The following is a 21,577-nucleotide window of genomic DNA, read 5'->3' as shown; positions in this document are numbered from 1 at the left end:
GGCTGCTGCACAAATGAAGCCTGCCTGATTTTTAATTTTTAAAAATTTATTTATTTATTTGAATGCCCCACTGGAAATACTCTCTGCTTTTCTTTGCTTGCTCCACTTTTCCATGTTGCTGTGCTGTGGGTCTGGAGGTCAGGGTGGTGGGAACCCGTTTGGTGGCATTTACCAGTTGTCATATTACGCTGCAGTGGGATCAGCTTGGATGGCTGGTAGGGCTGTTATTATTCCTGGTATTATTTCCTTCTAATACTGAAGGAAAAGAGCATTTGCCAATGCCTTGAGGTGTCCTAACGTATCCTTACGCCAGGTAATCAGCTGCCTGAGAAGGTGCACGAACATCGCAGGGTGCAGCGTGTTGGGGTGATGTGGCGGGATGCGGGTGCCGCAGGGCAAGCTGTTGGTAATCCCTGTGCATCCCTTTCCTTGCAGTTACCTGGCCGAGCAGCGCTGGAATGGCAGCTTCATCTACCTGATCATGTTGCGCCGCATCAAGCGCAAAGCCCCTCTTCCTCCCTCCAGTGGCAACAATAGCAACAGCTGTGACCCCAAAGCCAAGCCCAGCCCTGAACCCAGTGACAGAACTGCTCAAAATGGGAAAAAGACCAGGAAGTTTGGGGTCATCACCAGAACACCGGGCAGCAAGGAGAGCGAAGAAAAGCCGGGCTTGGAGCACGGGAACGGGCACTGCACCCCGATGGAGGTGGAGGTTGCTCAGCTGGAGACCTCCAAAGCAGAAAGCAACAGGGAAGAGCAGCTTTGTGGCACGGGGGGACAGTACTGGTCCTGGCTGTTGGATGGCAGTGTGCCAGACATCGGCGACCAGTCTGCCCAGGTATGTTTGCTTTGGGTTTTTCTAGAGAAGCAAGCAGTAGGTGTGCAAGCAAATTAAGGGAATTTCTTGAGTGGTTTCCCCAGTTTCAGTGCACCATCCTCAGGCTGAGCCTCCATGTGACAACCCAAGCTGTCAGAGCGCCGAGCTGCGGGATGGGGTGCAGAACAGGGGGGCAGGAGGATTAGAGAATTAAATAATAATTGTGAGGAACCTCTGTCATGTTCCATCTGTGATGAAGGGGAAGGTCCTTATATCTCAGTTCTGTCAGTGTTGGCCTCAGGATTTCTTTTGTTGAGACAACTGATAACCTTACAACACCGGGGCAGGAGGTGTCAGTGGAAGACGGTCATTTTGTCCTTTGGGGCTTCGTGTTTAGCTCTCTCTGAGCTCAACAGGACCTTAAAGCTCATGTGAAAATTGGAATTGAAGTTTCCCTTTTTGAAGGGATAGGGAGTCAGCACCAGACCACGGTGCATTTATTTGTGTTACAAAACTTGTTTGGCCAGTGTTTGGGGACCACATGGAAGTTATTGTGAATTTTGCTCCAAGTTGATGAGATAGACAATTTGTTAATGTTTGGGATGACAGTGGGACTGGGGCTTTCATTGCTTCTCTCTTCATCCTAATGGAGATCTTGGGGTTTGTTGCCTGGCTAGAATTGCAGCGTTGCTGGATGGAGAAAAATAACCCGAGCCTTGATCACGTTTCAGTATGCATCTGTCACCAGAAGAGCTGTCTGCCAATCTTTCCAGAGACACTGATAGTATAAATGGATGAAGGCTGCTGTATTAGGCTTGGGGCTTGCTGCAGCAGCTGGTTTTGGTTTTAAGACTTCAAAGCTGGTAACAGAGCAGTATGAGTGGACATCTCATCACTAAATTCTGTTGAGGAAAGCATTGGTTTAAATGTGGCCTATGAATTAGTGCTCCCCAATACTACTGCAGGGTGATGGTGATGGTGGATGTTAACTTAAACTAATTTAATTTAAAATACATTGGAGGGGCTAAAACCAATTTTAAAAAGTGCTGGTCTTAAAGAAGCGTGATTGGGAAAACCTGCTCTTCCCATCAGTGAGACACGTTTGATTTTGTTGTGCAACAGGGAAGGGAAGATGTTTGTGTACAGTTTTTGAAAGCCTCGTAATTGCAGTCTGTAAAGCCTTTCTGAAAGAAAACATTAAGAGTTTAAAAATAAATAAATAAATCCAATTCTTCAGTATTTTGAAAGCTCTGGTCCATATAAAAACTTCTTGAATCTGTTCTGAAGATGTCTGATTAAACACATGTTATAAATGAAGATTATCAGAGTTTGTTTTGAGTAAGTGGAAAACCAATATATATATATATATATAAAAAAAAAGAAACTTGATTCAGAGCCATCTCATGCTAGTGTTACCTTGGTGTTTTGAGTCATTTTGGTCCGAGAAGTAAATTGTTAAATTCAGAACATATATGTATCAATGTGAGCAATGAATACATTTTTAATGCAAAGCACATACAAGGTGGCTTTGTAAAACGTAAAAGCGTAGTTGAGTCACTGGAGATTTAAGAGCTATAATCTGTTCAGTTGTGGTGTATCTGTCATGGAACCTGTTGGGAGGCACAATCATTTAGTAAAATTGCTTCTCTCTCTCTTTCTTTAAATTTTTTTCCCTCCCTTAATATTTTGCTTAGAGATATGACCTCTTTATGTGTCAGTATTAATTACATTTTCCTAACATCTGAATGTGCCTTGCTCATCCTTTGCTTTTTAAAGATGAGGGGTGCCTTATAGAAGCCCATCACTTTAACATCTGTGGGGTAGCTGCTATCAGAGTAATGAGTGGCTTAATTCAGTTTCTTAGTAAGTATTGCATAGTGACAGAAAATAAAATTTTCAAAATTATTTGAGTCCCGTTTAAAAAATAATAATAATAAAAAAGGCAAGAAATAAAGACACTTGGGAGCCTCAAATCTCACTTCCAGCTCCATTTTCAAAGCATGACCTGGCACTCAGGCATGTGAGATCCAGTCGTGTCAGGAGCCTTTTGAAAATGGCATCCAGAGCGTAGTGTCAGAAGTTGCAGCCTCCTTCCAGGCTTCAAAGTGCGAGCCAAACCTTTCATAGCCACAGGATGAGTTATCTCCTCCTGAGTGGGGACAGGGTGCATTGGCAGGGCACCCTCTCCACGGGGAAAGCTGCTCCATCCTCGCTGCCCGTGCTGCGCTCGCCATCTCCTCCACACATTGACTAATTGAATATCCAGGGCTGTCAGCCCTGCACCTTCAGGGAGCACTATATTCGCTTCGAGAGGGTGAGAGCCAGCTTGCGGTGGGCTGGAGGTCAGCTGCGAGTAGGAGGAAAGGCTTCAAGAAGCTGCTCTGCGACCCATGCGGCTGCGGGAGGACCTCTCTGGTCCTCCCCACCACTCCTTCCCCCTTCCCTGCCCCAGGACGCAGATTGAAGAATTACTGAATCTGGAATATTGATTCCAGGCAAATCTTTTTCTCGCTGTAGAAAGTTTGTTTGAAGTTGTCATAACTAAAACAAGGAAGAAGAGGTTGGGTTGAATCTACATGGTGTCTTCAGCTGTTGCTGTACTGAACCCAGTGGCCAGCTCGCAGCCGATGCCTTGGAGATGTTGTGCCGGGAGTGCTTTTGAGGCAGCCGTGTGTCTTGGGTGTCGTTTGCTTTCAGTGTACCTCCTCTCCCACGAGCTTGGGGTTGTTCTCCCATTTTCTCACTGTGTGCTGCTAATAACAGCAATGCTGAATCGTGAATCGAGAGGTGAGACAAATACTGTTTGTCAAATGAACCTGCCAAGAGATCCCTGCGTGACTGGTTCGTGTGCATGTGTCAGTCCCCTTCAGGCTTGCTTTTATCTCCCAGATCTTGGTCTGTCTCTCCTGTGCACTTGGCATTGCTATGTATAAGCAAATCTGCTAGGCTGTTTGCTGGTATGTAACCCTCAGTAAATATTGTACCTGTCAATTAGCAGGCAGTATTTAATGTTTACAGGTGGTTAAGTTATGCTGCAATATTTTTAGAATGAACCTAAATGCCCCTTAAAATGTGGGGATTCAAAGCAGCAAGGCTGTATCTGCCTGGCAGGAAGATCTTGGAGGCCTGGAAACCAGGTCTGACCTTGGAGAGGACCCAGGCTGACTTCAGTGGGAGTCGTGGGCAGTGATTTAAGACCAGGCAATCTCTGAGACGGAGTAATGATCCATCACATCCTGGGAAGATCGGGGAGCTTAAATACAGAAATCAAAGTTTACTTCTTTTATTTGGTGGCCTGAGACAGGGTGGTGTTTTGTAGGCTGGTAATTATAAAGGCAAGGATGTAAGAGGAGCACGGGGAGGGGCTGCTGGAGTCAGCTGGGAAATGATAAAGAAAAGGAAACTGTGAAGTTTCCTCACAATATACCAATTTTGTGGTTTCACTGTGTTTATCAGTAGGACAGAATCCATCGGTTTTGTTCTCAGTTTCTCTATCACAGTGTTTTTGGAAGAGCTGTGGACCACTTCCTTAGCTGTTCAGCCCCTAAGGAGTGCTGAGAAGTAGCCAGATACAACTGGCACGGGGCAGGGATCAGAGGTAGGACTGTGAGGGTTGTGAGGACCAGGGTTCCGAGTGTGAGGGGTGGGAATGTAGTTTTCAAAGGTGACTTGAACCAATTCAGGTCTCACTGGCGTGACAAGAGGCTTTCATCGATGAAGCCAGAAGCAGCTTGGCTGGAGATGAAGAGAGAGCAGATCTGCCACCTTTGCTTCCTCCAGCCCCAACAAGATGCTCTGAAAAGTCCTTAAAACACCAACCATTAAAAGAAAAAACAAGCCACCTCCAGAACCCTCTTGAATCCTCTTGCTTCTGTATAAGCATCCAGATGAATAAGGGATTGAAATCCAGATGCAAATTTAGCAGTCACCATTGGAAACTGTGTAAAGGAGATTGGGCAGAGTAAAAGTGCTTTAATAGTGAAGGAAGGCAAGTGAGAGAGGCAGGGGCGCTGCATTTGGGCATTTTTCCACTGGGAGAAATATATGGCATGGGAGGAGTGCAGGGTGTGCACCAGGTCTCCTGGGCTGGTTGTAGCACTGGGGCTGTGGTGGGACGCCTTTCCAAGATGGAAACAAGTCAGCCTTCGGTGGCCCCATAAGGTGTGTCTGGTGTTTTTGTGAAGCCAGCTTACCATCTATTAAAAAAGGGAGGGAGGGGGGAAGGCAAGGGGATATTAATGTCTTGCCTCACAGAGGTTTTTTGGGAGGTCTGGGTTATTAATAGTGCTTCAAGATCTTGGCTCTATGTTGTTAACCCCAATTACTCTGCAGTGGGTCGCAGCTGCCAGAGCAGCATGCTTAGCCAGCTTTGCTTCCTTATAGACCAACTGAGCCTATCATATGTAGACCACAACCCTCTCCAGACTCGTGAGTGTGTACACAGGTGCACACGGATGTGTGTGTACGTAAAAGACCAGTCCGGTCTTTGCCAACGAGCTCTTGCTTTTGTATCTCTGCAACTGCACTGTGCTCGGTTTTGTTTTATCAGCAGCTCTCTTTGTTTGGGCCTGTTATTGCTTTCTTATTAAGATGGCTTGTCTCAGGAAAGGCTGAATGCTTTTGAATTTCATTTTGCTTTGTAGTTGGGAAAGGCTGTGACAGCCTTTCTATAGCAATATTTACCAATTATCATTGGTAAATTCCAGCCTTACCTTGCATTTTGGTTAATGGAAAATGTTCCTTATCTTGCCAAGCAGAAGAATAAGGCTAATGGCATGTTACAGGAATCAAAACATGAGACTTGAAATAATGTACTGGCTTTAAGGATTTTACTATTATTTTAAACGTGATGGGGGAAAAAAAAATTCTCATCCACTTGCTGTACCAAAATGAAAACCTTGCTCTGAGCAAGGTACTTACAAGGGTAAATACTCACAGCTTCACTGAAGCTAAGTTGCTTTACGTCAACTGTTTTGGCAAACTAAGTAATAATTATTGTTTCATCAAGGCTTTTATGGGACTATTATATGATGCATGTTTTAGACATAATGTCCTGGTTTCAGCTGGGATGGAGTTGATTTTCTTCCTATTAACTGGTATAGTGCTGTGTTTTGGATGGAGTATGAGAATAATGTTGATAACACACTGATGTTTTAGTTGTTGCTAAGTAATGTTTACGCTAGTCAAGGACTTTTCATTTTCCTGTGCCCTGCCAGGTGCGCAGGGGGCTGGGAGGGAGCGTGGCCAGGACGGCTGGCCCAGCTGGCCAATGGGGTATTCCATACCATATGACGTCATGCTCAGCATATAAGGCTGGGCGAAGAAGAAGGAGGGGGGGACGTTCGGAGTGATGGTGTTTGTCTTCCCAAGTAACCGTTACGTGTGATGGAGCCCTGCTTCCCTGGAGATGGCTGAACACCTGCCTGCCGATGGGAAGTAGTGAATGAATTCCTTGTTTTGCTTTGCTTGTGTGCACGGCTTTTGCTTTACCTATTAAACTGTCTTTATCTCAACCCATGAGTTTTCTCACTTTTACCCTTCCGATTCTCTCCCCCATCCCATTGTGGGGGGAGTGAGCGAGCGGCTGCGTGGTGCTCAGTGGCCGGCTGGGGTTAAACCACGACGCATAAATGTAGACACCTTTAGACGTGTAAAGGCCTTCCTCAGAATCTGTTTCTGTTCTTAACATCTTTTTATCTTTTGTGTTTGCTTCCAACTTTCATTAACATGAATCCTGGGGCTATCTACTGTCTTGAAGTTTTAATTTGCACTGTGATAAGCTCGTCTTCCCTCTCTCTTGCCTGTTTTGGGTTGTAAACTCTCTTAGGGACAAGGGCTGTCTTTTAATTGTAGCTGTACAGCACTGACAAAACTTGGCCTTGCTTTTGCTTGGAGTTTTAGGAAGTGCTTTGATGTAACTAGTAGTGAAATTACAGTTAATTTTTTTGCTGTCAGTTATGTTCCACCTTGCCATAAAACAACCATCGTCACAACTTTCTGGGGTTAAGTCTCACTTGCCGCCAAATTTTTTCAACTGACTTAAGGTTTTGCCTTTCTTTGCTGTGATTTAAGCGCTACAGCTGTGGTAGCTGTAGTTTTTAATTTTGAATAGTGATCTGTCCTTTTATTCTGTTTTCGGATTGAATTTTCCAAGGGGGCAGTGGAGGGTTGGGTGTAGAGATAGTCTGGTAATGGATAAGTTGTAACGAATTAGTTTTAATGCGTCATCTTGAAATGAGGTCCGCACTCTTGGAAATTAGCTACTTGCAAAGGCAGCACAGATACGCACGGGTTTGTGTTACAGGAGATCTCAGCCATGCTCCGCTATCACAAACTGTAGGTGAGAGCACCAGTACAAAAGCATTTCCCACCTACACAGAAAGTGTTTTTTTCTTTTTACATATGGTATTAAAGATACAGCAAATCCACAACTGGAACGCAAAAGACTGGCTTTAGCTGAATGTAAGTTCATACCATTTTATGTTTTAATCATTAAGTGTGAATGTTTGAAACCAAGCGAGCATGCCTAAAAATAGAGTATGCTGTTTGTTTAGGTGCTGTAGTGTTTCAGGTGTTAGTCAGGATTATAAAGCTACATATGCTTAATTTTTGAGGCAGGGTGCTGAAACCACTGAGCAAACCCAAAGGATTCCTGATGCTGACAGATGTAAAACCAGCCCCCACAAAAGACCCCATTTTAGCTGACATGGGAGCATGGTGACTTACTCTAGGATAGGCTTTAATCTACTGCAGTCAGCAAGGATTTTTTTCTGAGAAACTTCAAACTAACCAACCAACCATTCCCAATAGCCCAGCAAGAGAATGAGACTGGGCAAGATACTTGAGGGAATGCAAACACCTTGTAATCTTTAAAAGCCTGAGCTCCCCAGGGGGAATTGCCATACTGAAACCCCCCAGGGTCAGGGATAGCTGAGAAATCCTTTGGCTGATCTTGCAATTAAAGCTTCAGTCAACAGCAAGAGGGGAGCAGCCTGGAGAGGTACAGTCCAGATGGTGATAGCTCAGGATGACAAATGACTCCAGCAGATTTTTGTAAGGGGTGATTATGTAGTTCAGGTGCTTGCAATGGCTGATAAAATGTTTAAAGCCCTTGCCAAGGAAATAATGTCAACAAACTCTCTGTCTCAGGAGATGGATCTCTGGGCGTTGGTCTGCTTTAAGTTGCAGAATTTTTGTCCCCTCAGCTGTGATGCCTATTTTGTGTATTTTAATTGTGTGCATGTGTTTGTGGGAGGGTATGTTTTTGTTTTTGATTGTTCCCTAGGCTTTATCCCCCTAGGATGCTTCTCTTTCCATAGGGAATGTATTTGTATTTCAGTAAAAGGATGCCAAGTGTCTGGTGGCTGTTTGTCCAAATAAGAGGACTTGTTAAATCAGCAGTGGACATTTGAATGCAATTGCAGTTGTGTCTGTGCTGTTGGCTCCTACCTATTTTGAGGACATGGAAAGTTCACATGGTTAACACTGTGTAATTCATATTAAGGGCTACTTGGGTTTTGGGGTTTTTTTTCCCCCTCTTTCAAGTGGTGTAGGAGATACCCACTGCGTGGTTTGCATCATCTGGAGGTAGAAGCCAAAGGCTTCAGTGGCTCAGTGTAAGAAACTTTCATAGGCAGTAGGGATGGACAAAGAACTCTTGTCTTGGAATAATTTATTGATAAAGGAATTTAGATTCCCACCCCCCTGCTTTTGATTTGTCTTGGAGTTGTTTAGCTTGCTTTCAACAATGAAAACAAAACCCAAGGTAGCAGATGAAAGCAGGAATCCTGCTGTCAGATCAGCCTTAAAAATAACCTGGTTAAGATCAGATGAAAACTATACTCATTATCCACTAATGAAATAATTGCTTTGTTAAGAATCTGCAAAAATCAGATTTTGGCATGATTTTCTGATACTGAGTCATTCCCACTAATATCTGTGATGTGAAGAGTGATGGCTTTTGACTGTATCTTGAGATTGTATCTTTGAGCTAATCACCTGGTGTGTGATCATGCAAGTTAATTCCCCAGCTACTGATCCATCTCTCCCACCTGCCTGCTGGGGAATGGGGATAGTGGGAGGAGGCATGATTTGACCCAAGGTGGTGCGGGCAGCTGGGAGCAGTGCTTTTAATTTATCCCTCATCAGTGAAGGATGCTGGGGAGTGGTGTGCTGGTATTGCTACCTCAGTATACTCCCTGTCCCCATAGAGGAGGCTGCTGTGCTGGTCATTGCTTGAAGGCAATTGCTTATATGCTGGTCTGAATGTGATGCATTTCTGTATGGGAGATTTTGTGCTGATTTTCAGCTGTGTGTGATCAGCACGTTGGCTACCAGCTCCTATCAAGCCTGTTGTGGTCACTTTTTTAATATATGAATCTTATAACTTTCTCTTAAGTGTCACATTTCCAAAACAGCTTTGTGGCTGGTGAGGAGGAGCTCGCTGTTTGCTGCTGCTATGGGGAAAACCTGCGAGGTTTGGAAGTGGGAACCGGTCTCTGCAGATGCAAAATAAAAATCCACGTTGAAATGCTGATGGGGGATGACATTCTGCAGGCTGTGTTAGGGCCTGTTGCAGTCAAGTGTGTGTGTGTACAGACCTTGCATGGTTATTGGTATTCTCATCAGGGCCTATCTCTGTTTTTATTTAAAAATTGTTACATATTTACACCAGGTTCAGCTGAATTGCTGCTGTGACAGAAAGTGCTTTTTGTAGACAACTATTTTACATTTTCCATTTTACTGTCTGGCTTTTAAGCTACTTACTGCGTTTCTGTTTTCCATTTGTTTACACCTTGCTCCTGCTAAGCTTTTCTTTAAAATAAGATTTCAAAGCAATTTTTCCTTTGTTTATATAGATTTGCAGCTTCTTGAACACAGCACAGTCAAAATCAGTCAAACCCCTTTAAACTCCCCTGCAATTAGCTGGTGAAATAAAAAGGGGGGGAAGAATGGCTCTGACATCTTTTTTTTTTTTTTTTTCAACACTCAGAGGAAAAATGTTCCTTTTCATTTTATTAATGATGTGCTTATGAAATCAAGCGTTTGATGGTATGCACTTGGAACAGGCATAATGCAAGCTTCCCCACATTGTGCTGGCAGCGTGCTTCCTTTCTGATCTGTAGCACACTAGTTTATTCCAGATGTAGGCTTGCTCTGAACAGAGGCTGTCTAATGTACAATGGCTTCATGGTGGAGAAAGATGGCCTGCGGGGACCACTTGAAGCTACCAGCTGTATTCTCTATTCTCACTTGCAGTCTGTAACGTAAGATGACCCATTTTTTGCCTGCGATTAATCCAAGTAGAATATTCATACTGTCTTAAAAAACATTTTAATTATTTGTAGCTTATGCACTTTGAAGTTGATCAGCTGCAAGTGGAAAAATCTGGTCCAAAGCACTGCCTGCTCAGAAGAGCCAAGTTAGGAGGAAAGTTGAGTCACCTAAGAATGATGTAACTGCAGAGAATAAAAATTAGCTGTTAGCCCAACTGCGGCCCTTTGACTTGACCATTTGTGTTTCTTCTTGCTATATGTTCACAGAAGTGAGGGAAGTAAAAAAAAAAAAAAAAAAGTAGGTCTGGAAGGGACTTCAAGAGATGACCCAGTCTCATCTCATCCTCTGAGACTATCTTTGACAAATGTTGGTCCATCATGTCCATGAAACCCTCCTATTGAGGGGAATCTGCAGCCTCTTTGCATAGGCAGGTCTGCTGCTGCTCTGGGTTTACAAGCAAAGTCCATGGGATGGATCTGAGCAGAGTTAACATTTGTTCCCAGAAGATGGGGAACAAATCTCTGAAGGCAAATTTTGGCTTCTTATTCCTTTGACGCTCTCAAAGCAAGCATGGATGTCTTTCTGAGTGTCCGTCTTGGCCAGATCTCAGGTGAATTGCATGAAACTTTGTGGCTTGTCATATGCAGGCAGTCAGCCCATGTTATCTAGCGAGCCCTTTGCACTTAGGTTCTCAAGTGTTGAGCTTCGTTATTGTGACCTGACTTTGGTTAAGGGCAATTAAGGGATATAGGTTGGTCTCCTTATTCTTGAGTCTCCTTATTCTTAAGAGTGGCCAGAGCAGGGTATCGCCTAGTCCCTGTCTGCAATGGGAGCTGGTAGTGCCTCTCTCTGTCCTTGCTGAGGACGTCTGGAGTTTGAGATACCTGGCTGGACCAGCATCAGCATATCTCTGTGCTTTAGGCATGAAATGCTTTTGCACAGAGAGCTGTGGGTGCGTGTGTGTGGTTTTATTGTGTCATTTGTGAACAAAGCTGGGGGGATTATTCTGAGTTGTTTATAAACAAAGCTATGAGAATTATTCTGAGTGGATGGAAAAGTTCAGATGTTAATAGGAATATGAGACTGGCAGCGATCAAGCAGCAACCAGAATTGTGCAGCCAATCAGAGGAGATCGGTCAACAGTTAAACTTGTCCTCCTCTGGGCAGGGATTATGCAGGCTCCAAGGACAGTGACATCAGATCTGGAAACTGCCAAATCTAACTACATTTGGAGTTTCCCTTGGGTATTGCAAGTCTCTGGAGCGCAGTGAATACACCAGAATCCTAGCTTTCATTTAAAGACTAAGTGAGCTTGTAGTCTTTTTGTTTATGAAGGAAAGCTTGAAAATATGATCCTTTAAAAAATTTCAAAATTAAAGACATAAAATGCATCACTACTTTTTTTTCCTTTTCTTTTTTTAAAGCATTTAGGGTTTGTGTTGTTGAACCTGGGAATCTCCAATAACTCAAAAAAACTGGTTTTAAGTAAAATTTAAATGCATTTACAAATCCTTGGACTTGGCATAGAGCTTTACTATTAAGGCTTTCCTGTGATGGAGTCACATAAGATGCACATTCAAAGCAGCAGCATTTCCTAGCTGGCTGTGAAGTATCTCGTGCTGCTCTGTGCAAAAGAGATAGCTACTTCATGGGGAGGGGAAGGGGATTCTGCTGAACACCTCCTTTTTCCAAGAGGCCTCAAGTAAAGCCTAGCAATCTGCTTTTTAATACTTAGCTTTTAAAATCTTGGAGTGACATACCTCAGAAGTATGTGTGTATTAGTGGGGGGCGTTTGCTTTGTAACAGCTTGTCGTGGTTTAACCTGGCAGCAGCCAAATACCACGCAGCCGCTCGCTCACCCCCCCTGCCGGGTGGGATGGGGGAGAGAATCAGAAGGGTAAAAGTGAGAAAGACTCGTGGGTTGAGATAAAGACAGTTTAATAGGGAAAGCAAAAGCCGCGCACACAAGCAAAGCAAAGCAAGGAATTCATTCACCACTTCCCATCGGCAGGCAGGTGTTCAGCCATCGCCAGGAAAGCAGGGCTCCATCACGCGTAACGGTTACTTGGGAAGACACACGCCATCACTCCGAACGCCCCCCCTCCTTCTTCTTCACCCAGCCTTATATGCTGAGCATGACGTCATATGGTATGGAATAGCCTATTGGCCAGCTGGGCCAGCCGCCCTGGCCACACTCCCTCCCAGCCCCCTGCACATCTGGCAGGGCATGGGAAGATGAAAAGTCCTTGACTAGCGTAAACAATACCTAGCAACAACCAAAACATCAGCGTGTCATCAACATTATTCTCACACTACATCCAAAACACAGCACTATACCAGTTAATAGGAAGAAAATCAACTCCATCCCAGCCAAAACCAGGACACAGCTCCACTGTGGTTAAATGAAGAGCTATGAATGTTTTATGAAGAAGAGTGAAAGAACAGCGAAGGGATCTGATTTCCAGTCAACACCGAATTGTTTATTCCCAGCAAAACGCATGCAGCTGACTGGTGGGGACTCGAGAGACAGCCTTTTCTTACACAGGAGATGGTGACCGTGTCATTTGAAAATGAGTGAAAGAAATACATATTTGGGTATGTGCCAAATGGTTTTGTTGTCTTTAACGTGGCTGTGTTCTGCCATCTGTGTTCAGACTGAGTAATGCTTTACTTTGCAAGTGCTTTTGATTTCAGTGGGACTTTGAGGGGAATAAGATGGTGCTTACATTAAGAGCAGCAGAGTCTCATCATTTGCTGCTATTAAGTGTTTTGCTATGTAAATGAATATTTGAGAGCGGGTCAGTTAATAAATTTGGGATTTTTTTTTTTTTTAATAAAATGTGTGATAGTGAGAAGTGCTGAGGAATGCAAGCTAGGTGCTGCATGTCATGGGCCTTTGCATAACTCGCATTCCAAAAAGCTTTTGGAAATCATTAAGCACAATTTTATGACTTAATTGTTAAACTTTATTGGAGGGTATGCTTCCAAACTGGATTTAACAATGGGACACTCGGAGTGGCATCTTGTGAGGAGAATAGATGGTCATTGTTTCAGCCTGTGCTTGGTTGGGGGAGGCAGTGAGATAATATTTCTCAGTTATACTGTTTTCATGATGGGTGCAAAGCACTTTATAGCAATAAAATCTCTCTGGAGCATTTTCATGCTGTAGCTTCATTCTGCTTTTTTAAGTAGATAAATATAGTTGACTCTTGCCCCTGCATTTAACACAGTGTCTCATGTATCACACTAATTTATCTCAAAGTATTCTCTGTCCTGACATATCCTGTTATTCAGCAGGAGGCTGGGCTTTTATCAATGCATTGAGGATCCCAGTTAAACCTGTTGGGATATTGCCCATGTGCATGACTTTCAAGTTAACAAATTACCCACAGGTGTATATGTTTTTAGGCTCAAACTTTTGGGTTACCTCTTAAGACACTGGGTTTGTTTTTCCTGTTTCTCATACCTGTTGTCTAGGGGCTGTGTAACGTTAATCTATTATTATTTTTCACTTTGTTCTTAAGATATTGGTGTAGATACTGACCTCTTTGTTCCTGTATTTGAAAAACTCATCTTGCATTGCATTTAAAAGTTTCAGCATAGGGCCCCAGTGGTCAGGTTAAAAAAAGCACTTTTTCTTCACTTAATAAAGGCTCTGATAAACAACATTGGCCTAAAATCTGCAGGTTGCTGCCACAACCCTTGTGTTCACCGATATATTTAGCAGTTCCACTTCTCAGAAACAAGCAGCAATTTCTACATGCTCTTCACCGTTTGGCATGAAATTTTAATCATCTTCGCTACTTGGGTGTTTGCGTACTGTGAGAATGTTACTTGTGTGCAGAACAGACCCAGTCAGAAATAGCTGACCCGGTGCCCAGTGACTTCAGCACATGGCCTAAAAATTGCCTCTAAATTGTGCATTTTGCTGTCTTGCAAGCTTGAAAATGTCCTGGGGTTTCTTGTAATTCTGTTATCCTGGTTCTTCCCCTCTCTCTCGGGGAATCTTGGCAATCACCTTGTGTGTCTTGCTTGCTTGTTTTTCTCTTTCCTTTTTTGCTCTGCTGATATCTGCCACAGTTGTGTTTCCTTGTGCCTAGTCCTTACAGTAGGACTCACAGGAACTAGTTTTTGTTTTGCATTTTTTGTATTGCTCCAGAGTTTGTAAAGCACATTTTGGATGAGTATTTATAATCATTAAAAAAAAAAAAAGGTGTCCTAAACATCACTTATTACCTTGCTTATATTGAAAAGTTATTCTCTGCAGTGGGAAAATTATTATTTACAGTCTGTAAAACAGCTGTCCAATAGGAAATATTTGATTGGCAGCTGATAATTTGAAGCTGGTATTTTCTTTCCTACGTCTCAAATCCTGCAAGCCCCTCCGGAGAGGGAAACACTGCTGTGTGATGCAAGTCTGGTCCCTGCTGCAATAGCAGCTGCGCTATCTGGTGTTCAAGGTCCCCCTTGAACAGCGTCTTGCTCCTGTGCAACCCTGCACAGCTCATCCTTGAGTTTTGGCGAAGGGTTTTGAGGCCACTGGTTGCTGTGGGAAGGATCAGGGCATTCAGAGCAGCAACTCTGTGTAGCTCGGAAAAGCTGTGAACAGCCCTGCAAGAAAACTTCTACGTGCTGACCCTGCTCTGTGCTACCTCCTTTCTGCCTTCTTCGCTTGGACCACAGCTAACAAAGGAAAGCTCAGCAAAAACACCTGTATAGCTTGAGCTATACAGATGTGTGGTGATGGGCAGCAAGGTGCTAAATAGCTCCCTCCTGTACCCTCCCAGCCCTCTCTCACTGTCCAAACCCAAATTCAAGGAGACTCTGCACATTTTCTCTCAGCAGGAAGGTTGCCGCATATGGAAGATGCACATCCTGAAGGGGACAGACGGACTGGGAATCCAGATAACAGGAGGCAGAGGGTCGAAGCGGTCCCCTCACAGCATCATCATCACCCACATGGAGGAAGGCAGCTCCGCACACAGGTGAGGTGATGGCGGTGCCTTCACGGGAGCGGGTGTGATAGAGCATCCATGGCCATCGCTATTAGCTAGACTCAAGAGACAGGCATGGGGGATTTGCCCTCTCATTGTGTGAGGGTGAGAATATGGCATTTTTAGCTTAAAAACTTGTTTTTGTGACTAGTCAGTGAAGCCCTTTTCGGCATGTTTAGCCCAAAGTACAAACAGATCAAACACTTGCTCGGTGATAGAGCATAACCCAAGGAGCCCAATGGCTTGTGGGGCTTTTTCTCCAAGTCCCTTTTTGGAAGGTGGGCCTTTCCCATGGGATCGGCAGTGGGTGAATACAGGTCGTGTACCCCGGGGTGCTCACTACCAACCCTGGCCCTGCTCCCTGATAGGGGGAGGTGGGGCTCACTGCTCCTCCCTGGCCATCTCTGGTGGGGCACAGAGAAGGTTTGAGGAGGCTCAGCCCTGCAAAGACGGTGAAATGGTTCTGGTTATAGCAATGATTTCCTGGGGGCACCTTTCTGAGACCCCCTTTCAGGCAAATAACACTGCACTGATCAATGCAAGCTTAGCATCAGCCAGGTCACGTGTTGTTTATGTCTCCACGCCCTGGAAGGGTAAGGACCACCCTGCAGCTCCACGTTCCCGCTCTGTTTCCGCAGGGATGGCAGGCTGACAGTGGGTGATGAGCTCCTCGTGATCAACAGGCAGTCGCTGGTTGGGCTCTCCCACCAGGATGCCGTGGCCCTCCTTCGCTCGGCTGCTGGCCTGGTGCAGCTGGTGGTCGCTAGCAAGGTACGGTCCTCTCCTTGGTGGTCTCCTGAATGTACATCCACAAGAGTTTGTGCATGTGCTGCGTAGAAAGGGCATATTTTTGATATGGAGTCACATGTGCACATTTGCTCCACTAAATTTAACATGCAGCTATTGGAAATATATCAGTAGCTGCCATAAATCTATTTGTGGCAAATAAGCAGGGTATAGACCAACTTGTATTGTCGCTGTTGTTCAGTGTGCAAATGAGTCTGTATTTATTCATGCAGATGTTACTTAAGTTTTGGCCAAAACCATTTTCTTAAAATATATGTAGCCTGCTAAATAAAGCAGGCTGTTCTCAGCCTCTTCTGATTCCTGCCTGTGTAGCCTCTGTAGCTCTCATCTCTTGTCATATCTGTGTGCCTGAGGTCTCTTGATGAGGTTCTCTTGGCTTGAATTCCTTATTTTGTCCTTGTTAATAGCTTGGAGTGGAGCTCTTGCAGATAAAGGAGCATGAAATTTCTGGGAAATGCATGTGGAACTCATTTATCAGTAGGGCTCTTTGTTTTGCATTCATTGCAGGAGAGATTGAGGGGATATTACAAAATATTTTTTCCTTTGTTTAAGAAAATCCTGCCCACCCCAGTTTGCTCTCCTCCCCAGACCACAGCCTGCTGCTCCCCTGCTTGGGTTGATGCAGGTGTTTGGTGTGTGGCCAACTGGATCCTAAAAGCACTCAGGGTCTCAAAGAAGGACCTGCCTGCGGGTGTGGGGCCATCAGGGTCATTGGGGTGGTAGCAGGAACCTCTTGGGCCAAAGGGACCACTCATAAAACTGCATTTCCAGGTGGAATGTGCTGTGTCAGCAGGCCACTATATCAGTATTTTAAAAATTTTTTTAGCTTCATCTTCAGGTTGCCCCAGCCAACCTTTTGCAGGTTTCTGTGGGTTTAATCTCTGGATGCTCTTATGGCTTCCTGGGATGCTTTATGCTCATGTTTTTCAAGAAGAGGCTGTATCCCACCATATTCAAAGTGAAGAGACTATAATTTCTCTAATGTTTCAGTTAGATAATGAAGTTCATTAAAGACCTTCTGTAGGCTCACAGCGTGGTATTAGCCCCACCAGTGTTTATTCTAGAAACAACACGCTTTGAACTGAAGTAGGTACATTTTGTATTTTGTTTAGACAATTGGACTCTGCCAAAACGCAAGGCAGTAGCCTCCATAAATTTCTCCTTAAAATTATTTGCCTGTTCATGTGATGACTGCATCAAAATAATCATCGTGAATAAGCTTACAGCATAAAACTTCACGTTCCTGATAAGGCTTTGAATCCGTTTGGCCCATGCTCTGTGCACTTGGACAGTTTTCATGTCCCTGGGAGGAGGACTTGGAAAGGCAAGCAACAGGGAATCCAGCCTGTGCTGTGTTTCAGACAGTCTCAGAAAAGGTGTAAATAGGTGGAGTGTTCCCCAGCAGCTCCCTCTGGGCATTATTTGTTTGTATGGGAAAGCAGCCTTGCAATTTGGCCTAGTGAGCGCTCTGAACACAGGATTTGTTCTGAAAGCAATAAAATGAGAGTCTGTCTTGCCACTGCTTTCGGTCGATGCACGTGTTTGCCTCCCGGAAAACATGCCAAAGACTGGAAACAGATCCTGAAGCATCAGGACTGAGTTGGTAGAGGATCGCTGGGTCAGTTTTCATTTTGTTCTCCTAAGTAGTGTTGTTGGTTTATTATTCTTATGCATGTAGATAGATATACATGTGAAGGGAACATCCACAGGGAGGGAGTGAGAGCGCAAGTGTGATTTGGGAGTAATGAGGTCTGTAAATTCTTGAGTCTGCTTGCAGTGACATTTAATAAATTCAGGGTGGGGAGGAGCAGGCTGCTGGGGAAGCATTTATTTTAAATTCTCCTTTATGGAATCTAAATGTTTTAGACTTGTATTGGCCTGTGTTTACTATATATGCACTTTAAAACCAGGTCTGCTTTTTATAACTGGACCATTAAAGTTTGAGCACATGGAAATGTGTAACGAGGGGAGGATTACTGGGGAGCTCTCACTGGGCAGGTGAAATGGAGCAGTTTCACTATGACTTTGGTGGTTTTCTGCATGTGATGTTACATATTTTGTTGTCTCTCGGGTAGGAATCTGCTGAAGGGGGTTTTCTGAAGTACACATCTACCAGTTTGCCAGACTTGCTTAGCACTTGTTCAGTCCAAGACTCTGTCTCTTGCACTGACAATAAAGAAAACAAAGAGCCAGAAGATGATGTGAAGGGAGTGAATGTGTCTCCTGAAACACTGGTCGCTGTAAGTGTGGCTTTGGTGTGACATTTTTACTCTCTCCCTTGACACCTATTTGCATCTGTCACGTACTCCTATAGCCTGACACGGAGCAAGTCCTCGGGACGGGGTGATCTAACCCAGCCCTCCTTTGCATGGGAAGGGGGTGACAAGCTGAAATGGGGATGGCATCTACCGCAGCATCTGCTGTCTCTGCTACTGTGCTGTAGCAAAGCAGCGGCATGGGGAGCAGGAGCTCTTGTCCTCCAAGCTATGTGGCAATCATGTTTTTGTTTTTTCTCTCTGCCGTTGGATTGTTTTCCACCCACTTCCAATGCTTTTGTTGGATCTGATGCAAAGTCTCTTGCAGTGCTTATGTGGTAACACACTCTTCTTTCCCCTCCTTTTGTAACTAAACTTCTTTAAGAGTTTATGATCCAAGTCTTCAAGTTTTTATTTGCTCTGTTGAAACCAACAGACACTTCTAGGGGGAGGGATATGAATTTCTGGCTGTGAACTGTAACTGAGGTTCTGCTGAATAAATGCTGCCGGTTGATAATCTCACTTGCATTCCCTTCAGGGCTGCATTAAGCAGAGATTAAGTGGATTATTGTTATTTATTTATAATGTAGCAGCTCTCTGAAACTTCATCAGTGTCCTGGGCCTCTGTTGTATTGTACAGACAAAGAATAAAATGATGTTTGCTACTCTAAAGAGCTTGCAGGCTGGTTTTCCGGCAAGAGAAAGCAGGTGGATTCACTTGAAGCTTTTTCTCTTTTTTTATTTTCTCTTCTTGACTTTTTTCCCCTCTTTTCTGCAGCAATTATAATAAATCTCTTAAACCTTTGGATGGCTCAGACGTGATACTGGTTTGGTGATTTGTTTTGATTTTGTATTCTTATACTTTCCCTTTTCTGAGCAAAAGACCGCTCCCCAGGATGAATCTCACACTGCGGTCTAGCTGGTGTGGGTGTTCACTTCATACCTGCATGTTATCTCTGACTTTCTTTGAGTCTATGCTTATAACAGCCCCCACTCTCACACATCTCTTTACTGTGACAAGTTTTGTTTTCTTGTTACTTATTTCTGCACTGTCCTCTCTTCTATGTGCCAGGATGCCTTTTTGGAGGGAGGAAGGGAAAAACAAATAAATCGGGTATGCTTAGTGCTGATGATGTCATAATGTTTGTGTGCTAACTTGAGTGGGCACCTAAGCATTCTTTTGGCTATGAAAATACTTTAAATTCTTCTATATATCATGTTTCAAATTCTGGTAATTTTTCATAAGGCTGTGACTCAGCAAAGCTTAAACATAAAAATCAATTTGTCAAAACTTAATTATGTGTGGCTTCAGGATGCAGCTCCCCAGCATTCCAGTGAATCTTTTGGCACACGCTAAGAGTTATTTGTCACTTGGTATGCTCATGAGTTTCCAGCAAGGCTCTGCCTGCTTTTCAGCGATGGCTTTTTTTTTTTTTATCGGGTGTTTCCTTTCCAGATTAACATAATGCTAGGGGAAACTTGAGGTAGCTGAGGTGAACACCACCGTGAAGACCCAGCCGCATGAGCCTGCCCAGAGCCCTTCAGCATGGACCTGAGTTTGGAGCCTGCCCTGAAGTCCAACCCAGTGCCACTGTGTCTGGCGGTGGTGGTAGCCTGATGGAGAGCCAGTTTGATTTGCCTGCCTATCTGGCACTCTGGCCTCTGATGGCAATAGCTCTGTGCTTTCATAATGCATTGCTGGGGGATGGAGGGGAAATCACAGAAATCTGAGTACAATAAACGCGTTAGAAGAATGGCAGGAAGATTCCCCCCCCCCTTCTCTGTTTCTATTTTTGTTTGTTTGTTTTTGTTGGAGGGGTGTAATTCAGAGGGATGTAATAAGTTATTGGTGACTCTCAGGACCTCTTTTTTTTTTTTTTGCTTGAGCTGCACATGAAATCCTTCCTCTTCTGATCCAAAGTGCAGGATGTCTTGGCGTTCCCCACATAATTGCTGTCTCAGCCTTGGGAGTGCAGATGGGGCTCTCTGCAGCTTGGGGTAGGCAGTCAGTACAGCGTAGACCCCTCGGCTCTACGTGCAGCCTGATCCATCCTCATCAGATCAGGGCAGCCAACTGGGAGAGCTGAGCCAGGCTGTGCAAATCCGGTGTGCCACCAGGCAGGATGTAGGAAGGTAAACGTATGGAAAAGATAAACTTCACATGTGGCTTTTTTCTGCCTGGCAAGATGGGGAGGATTTTTCATAGCAAGGCTTTGAAGCTGATTTCAAGGTCAGCATGAACATGAAGCATCACATGATTTTTATTTTTTTTTAAATATATATGTATAGTCATATAGATTATTGCAAAATTGCTTTGGAAATTACTGTTCTTTGCTGCTCCCACTCTCTTGATGATAATCCTGTGTCTTCTCTCTCTCATATATATTCCATTATATTTGTACTGTAGATAAGGGATGACAGTGTGACTGATGATTAAAGCAGGAACTAAGCTAGACCATTTTTTATCAGTGCAAATATAATTGTTTTAGACTTCCAGGGGGGTTGCTACTCAAAGTCTGGACCAAGTAACTGAGACTGTGGTCTCAGTTTAAGCATCAGACCTCTTAGATTTGAAACCGATTCTCTACCCAGCTCTGGCCAGGAGTTATCTTTCTCACCACCAGTTTCTCACCTCAGACAAGAGGTTAATGATTTTTCTTGTTTACTGTGCAGGGCTTTGTAGAGACTTAAAGGGATGCTGTCAGGTGCTGGGTGGTTAGGTAACAAAAAGTAATTCAGGGTGATTTATCATCAGCTGAGGCTTCGCTGTCCCTTTTTGTAGTCCCAAACTGCACTTCTGTAGTTTCGCCCCTTGTTGCTGTTGTGTGAAAGGCTGAGAGAGCAAGGAAAACTTCAAAACTACCTGAGTGCAACCAGCCGTTGCAGACTTGTGAAGCTCAGGGGCAGGCTGCCTCCCATTTGTTTAGGCTCTAGTTACTGTGGGAGGTTTTGGGACAGTAACAGGCACATGTTTTCTGACCAGCATGGTGTATATCTAATTCTTGAGTCTAAGTGTAGAAGATACTACAAAACTTGCAGGAGCTCTTAGCGCTGTCCAAGGTCTTCTTTCATTAACCTTGCTATGAATATAGTTCAGTGCTGAGTATTCAGAACCATAATTTATAGCCCCGATGGACTTGCTGTTAGTGCCTTAGCACCTGATCACTTAAAGGCTGAACCAGGCAGAAAAAATAATCACTTGGAACTAAGGTATATATTCAAATCTTCATCCTTGTAGTTATTCAGAACTCAGCTTTAATAAAACTTGTGCTGCCAGGCAGAAAAAGGATTACATTAATATCCTTAAAGTGTGTTTCTTTCAGAGCTAGTTTGGCCAAAATGTTCCTTAACTTCAGATATGAAATACTGGGCCACAGGGTCATGTTGTGTTAAGTTGTTCTGAGGCACTTTGGGGATTTTAAACCCCA

General features: G+C 44.1%; 1 protein-coding gene across 1 annotated transcript in view; it reads left to right on the top strand.

Annotated features, from left to right (window-relative positions):
* Nucleotides 1-379: 379 nt before the first annotated feature.
* LOC142075034 (PDZ domain-containing protein 2-like) overlaps nucleotides 380-21,577 on the top strand; it is a 115,482-nt gene continuing 94,284 nt past the window's right edge. The window contains 4 exon segments of the mRNA XM_075136031.1: nucleotides 380-838; nucleotides 14,936-15,078; nucleotides 15,726-15,858; nucleotides 17,970-18,134. Coding sequence (XP_074992132.1) covers nucleotides 380-838; nucleotides 14,936-15,078; nucleotides 15,726-15,858; nucleotides 17,970-18,134 — 900 coding nt within the window.

Source organism: Calonectris borealis, chromosome W (genome assembly GCF_964195595.1).
Source record: "Calonectris borealis chromosome W, bCalBor7.hap1.2, whole genome shotgun sequence".
Classification (NCBI taxonomy): Eukaryota; Metazoa; Chordata; class Aves; order Procellariiformes; family Procellariidae; genus Calonectris; species Calonectris borealis.
Note: the sequence above shows the minus strand (reverse complement) of the source record. Positions and strands in the feature narration are given on the sequence as shown.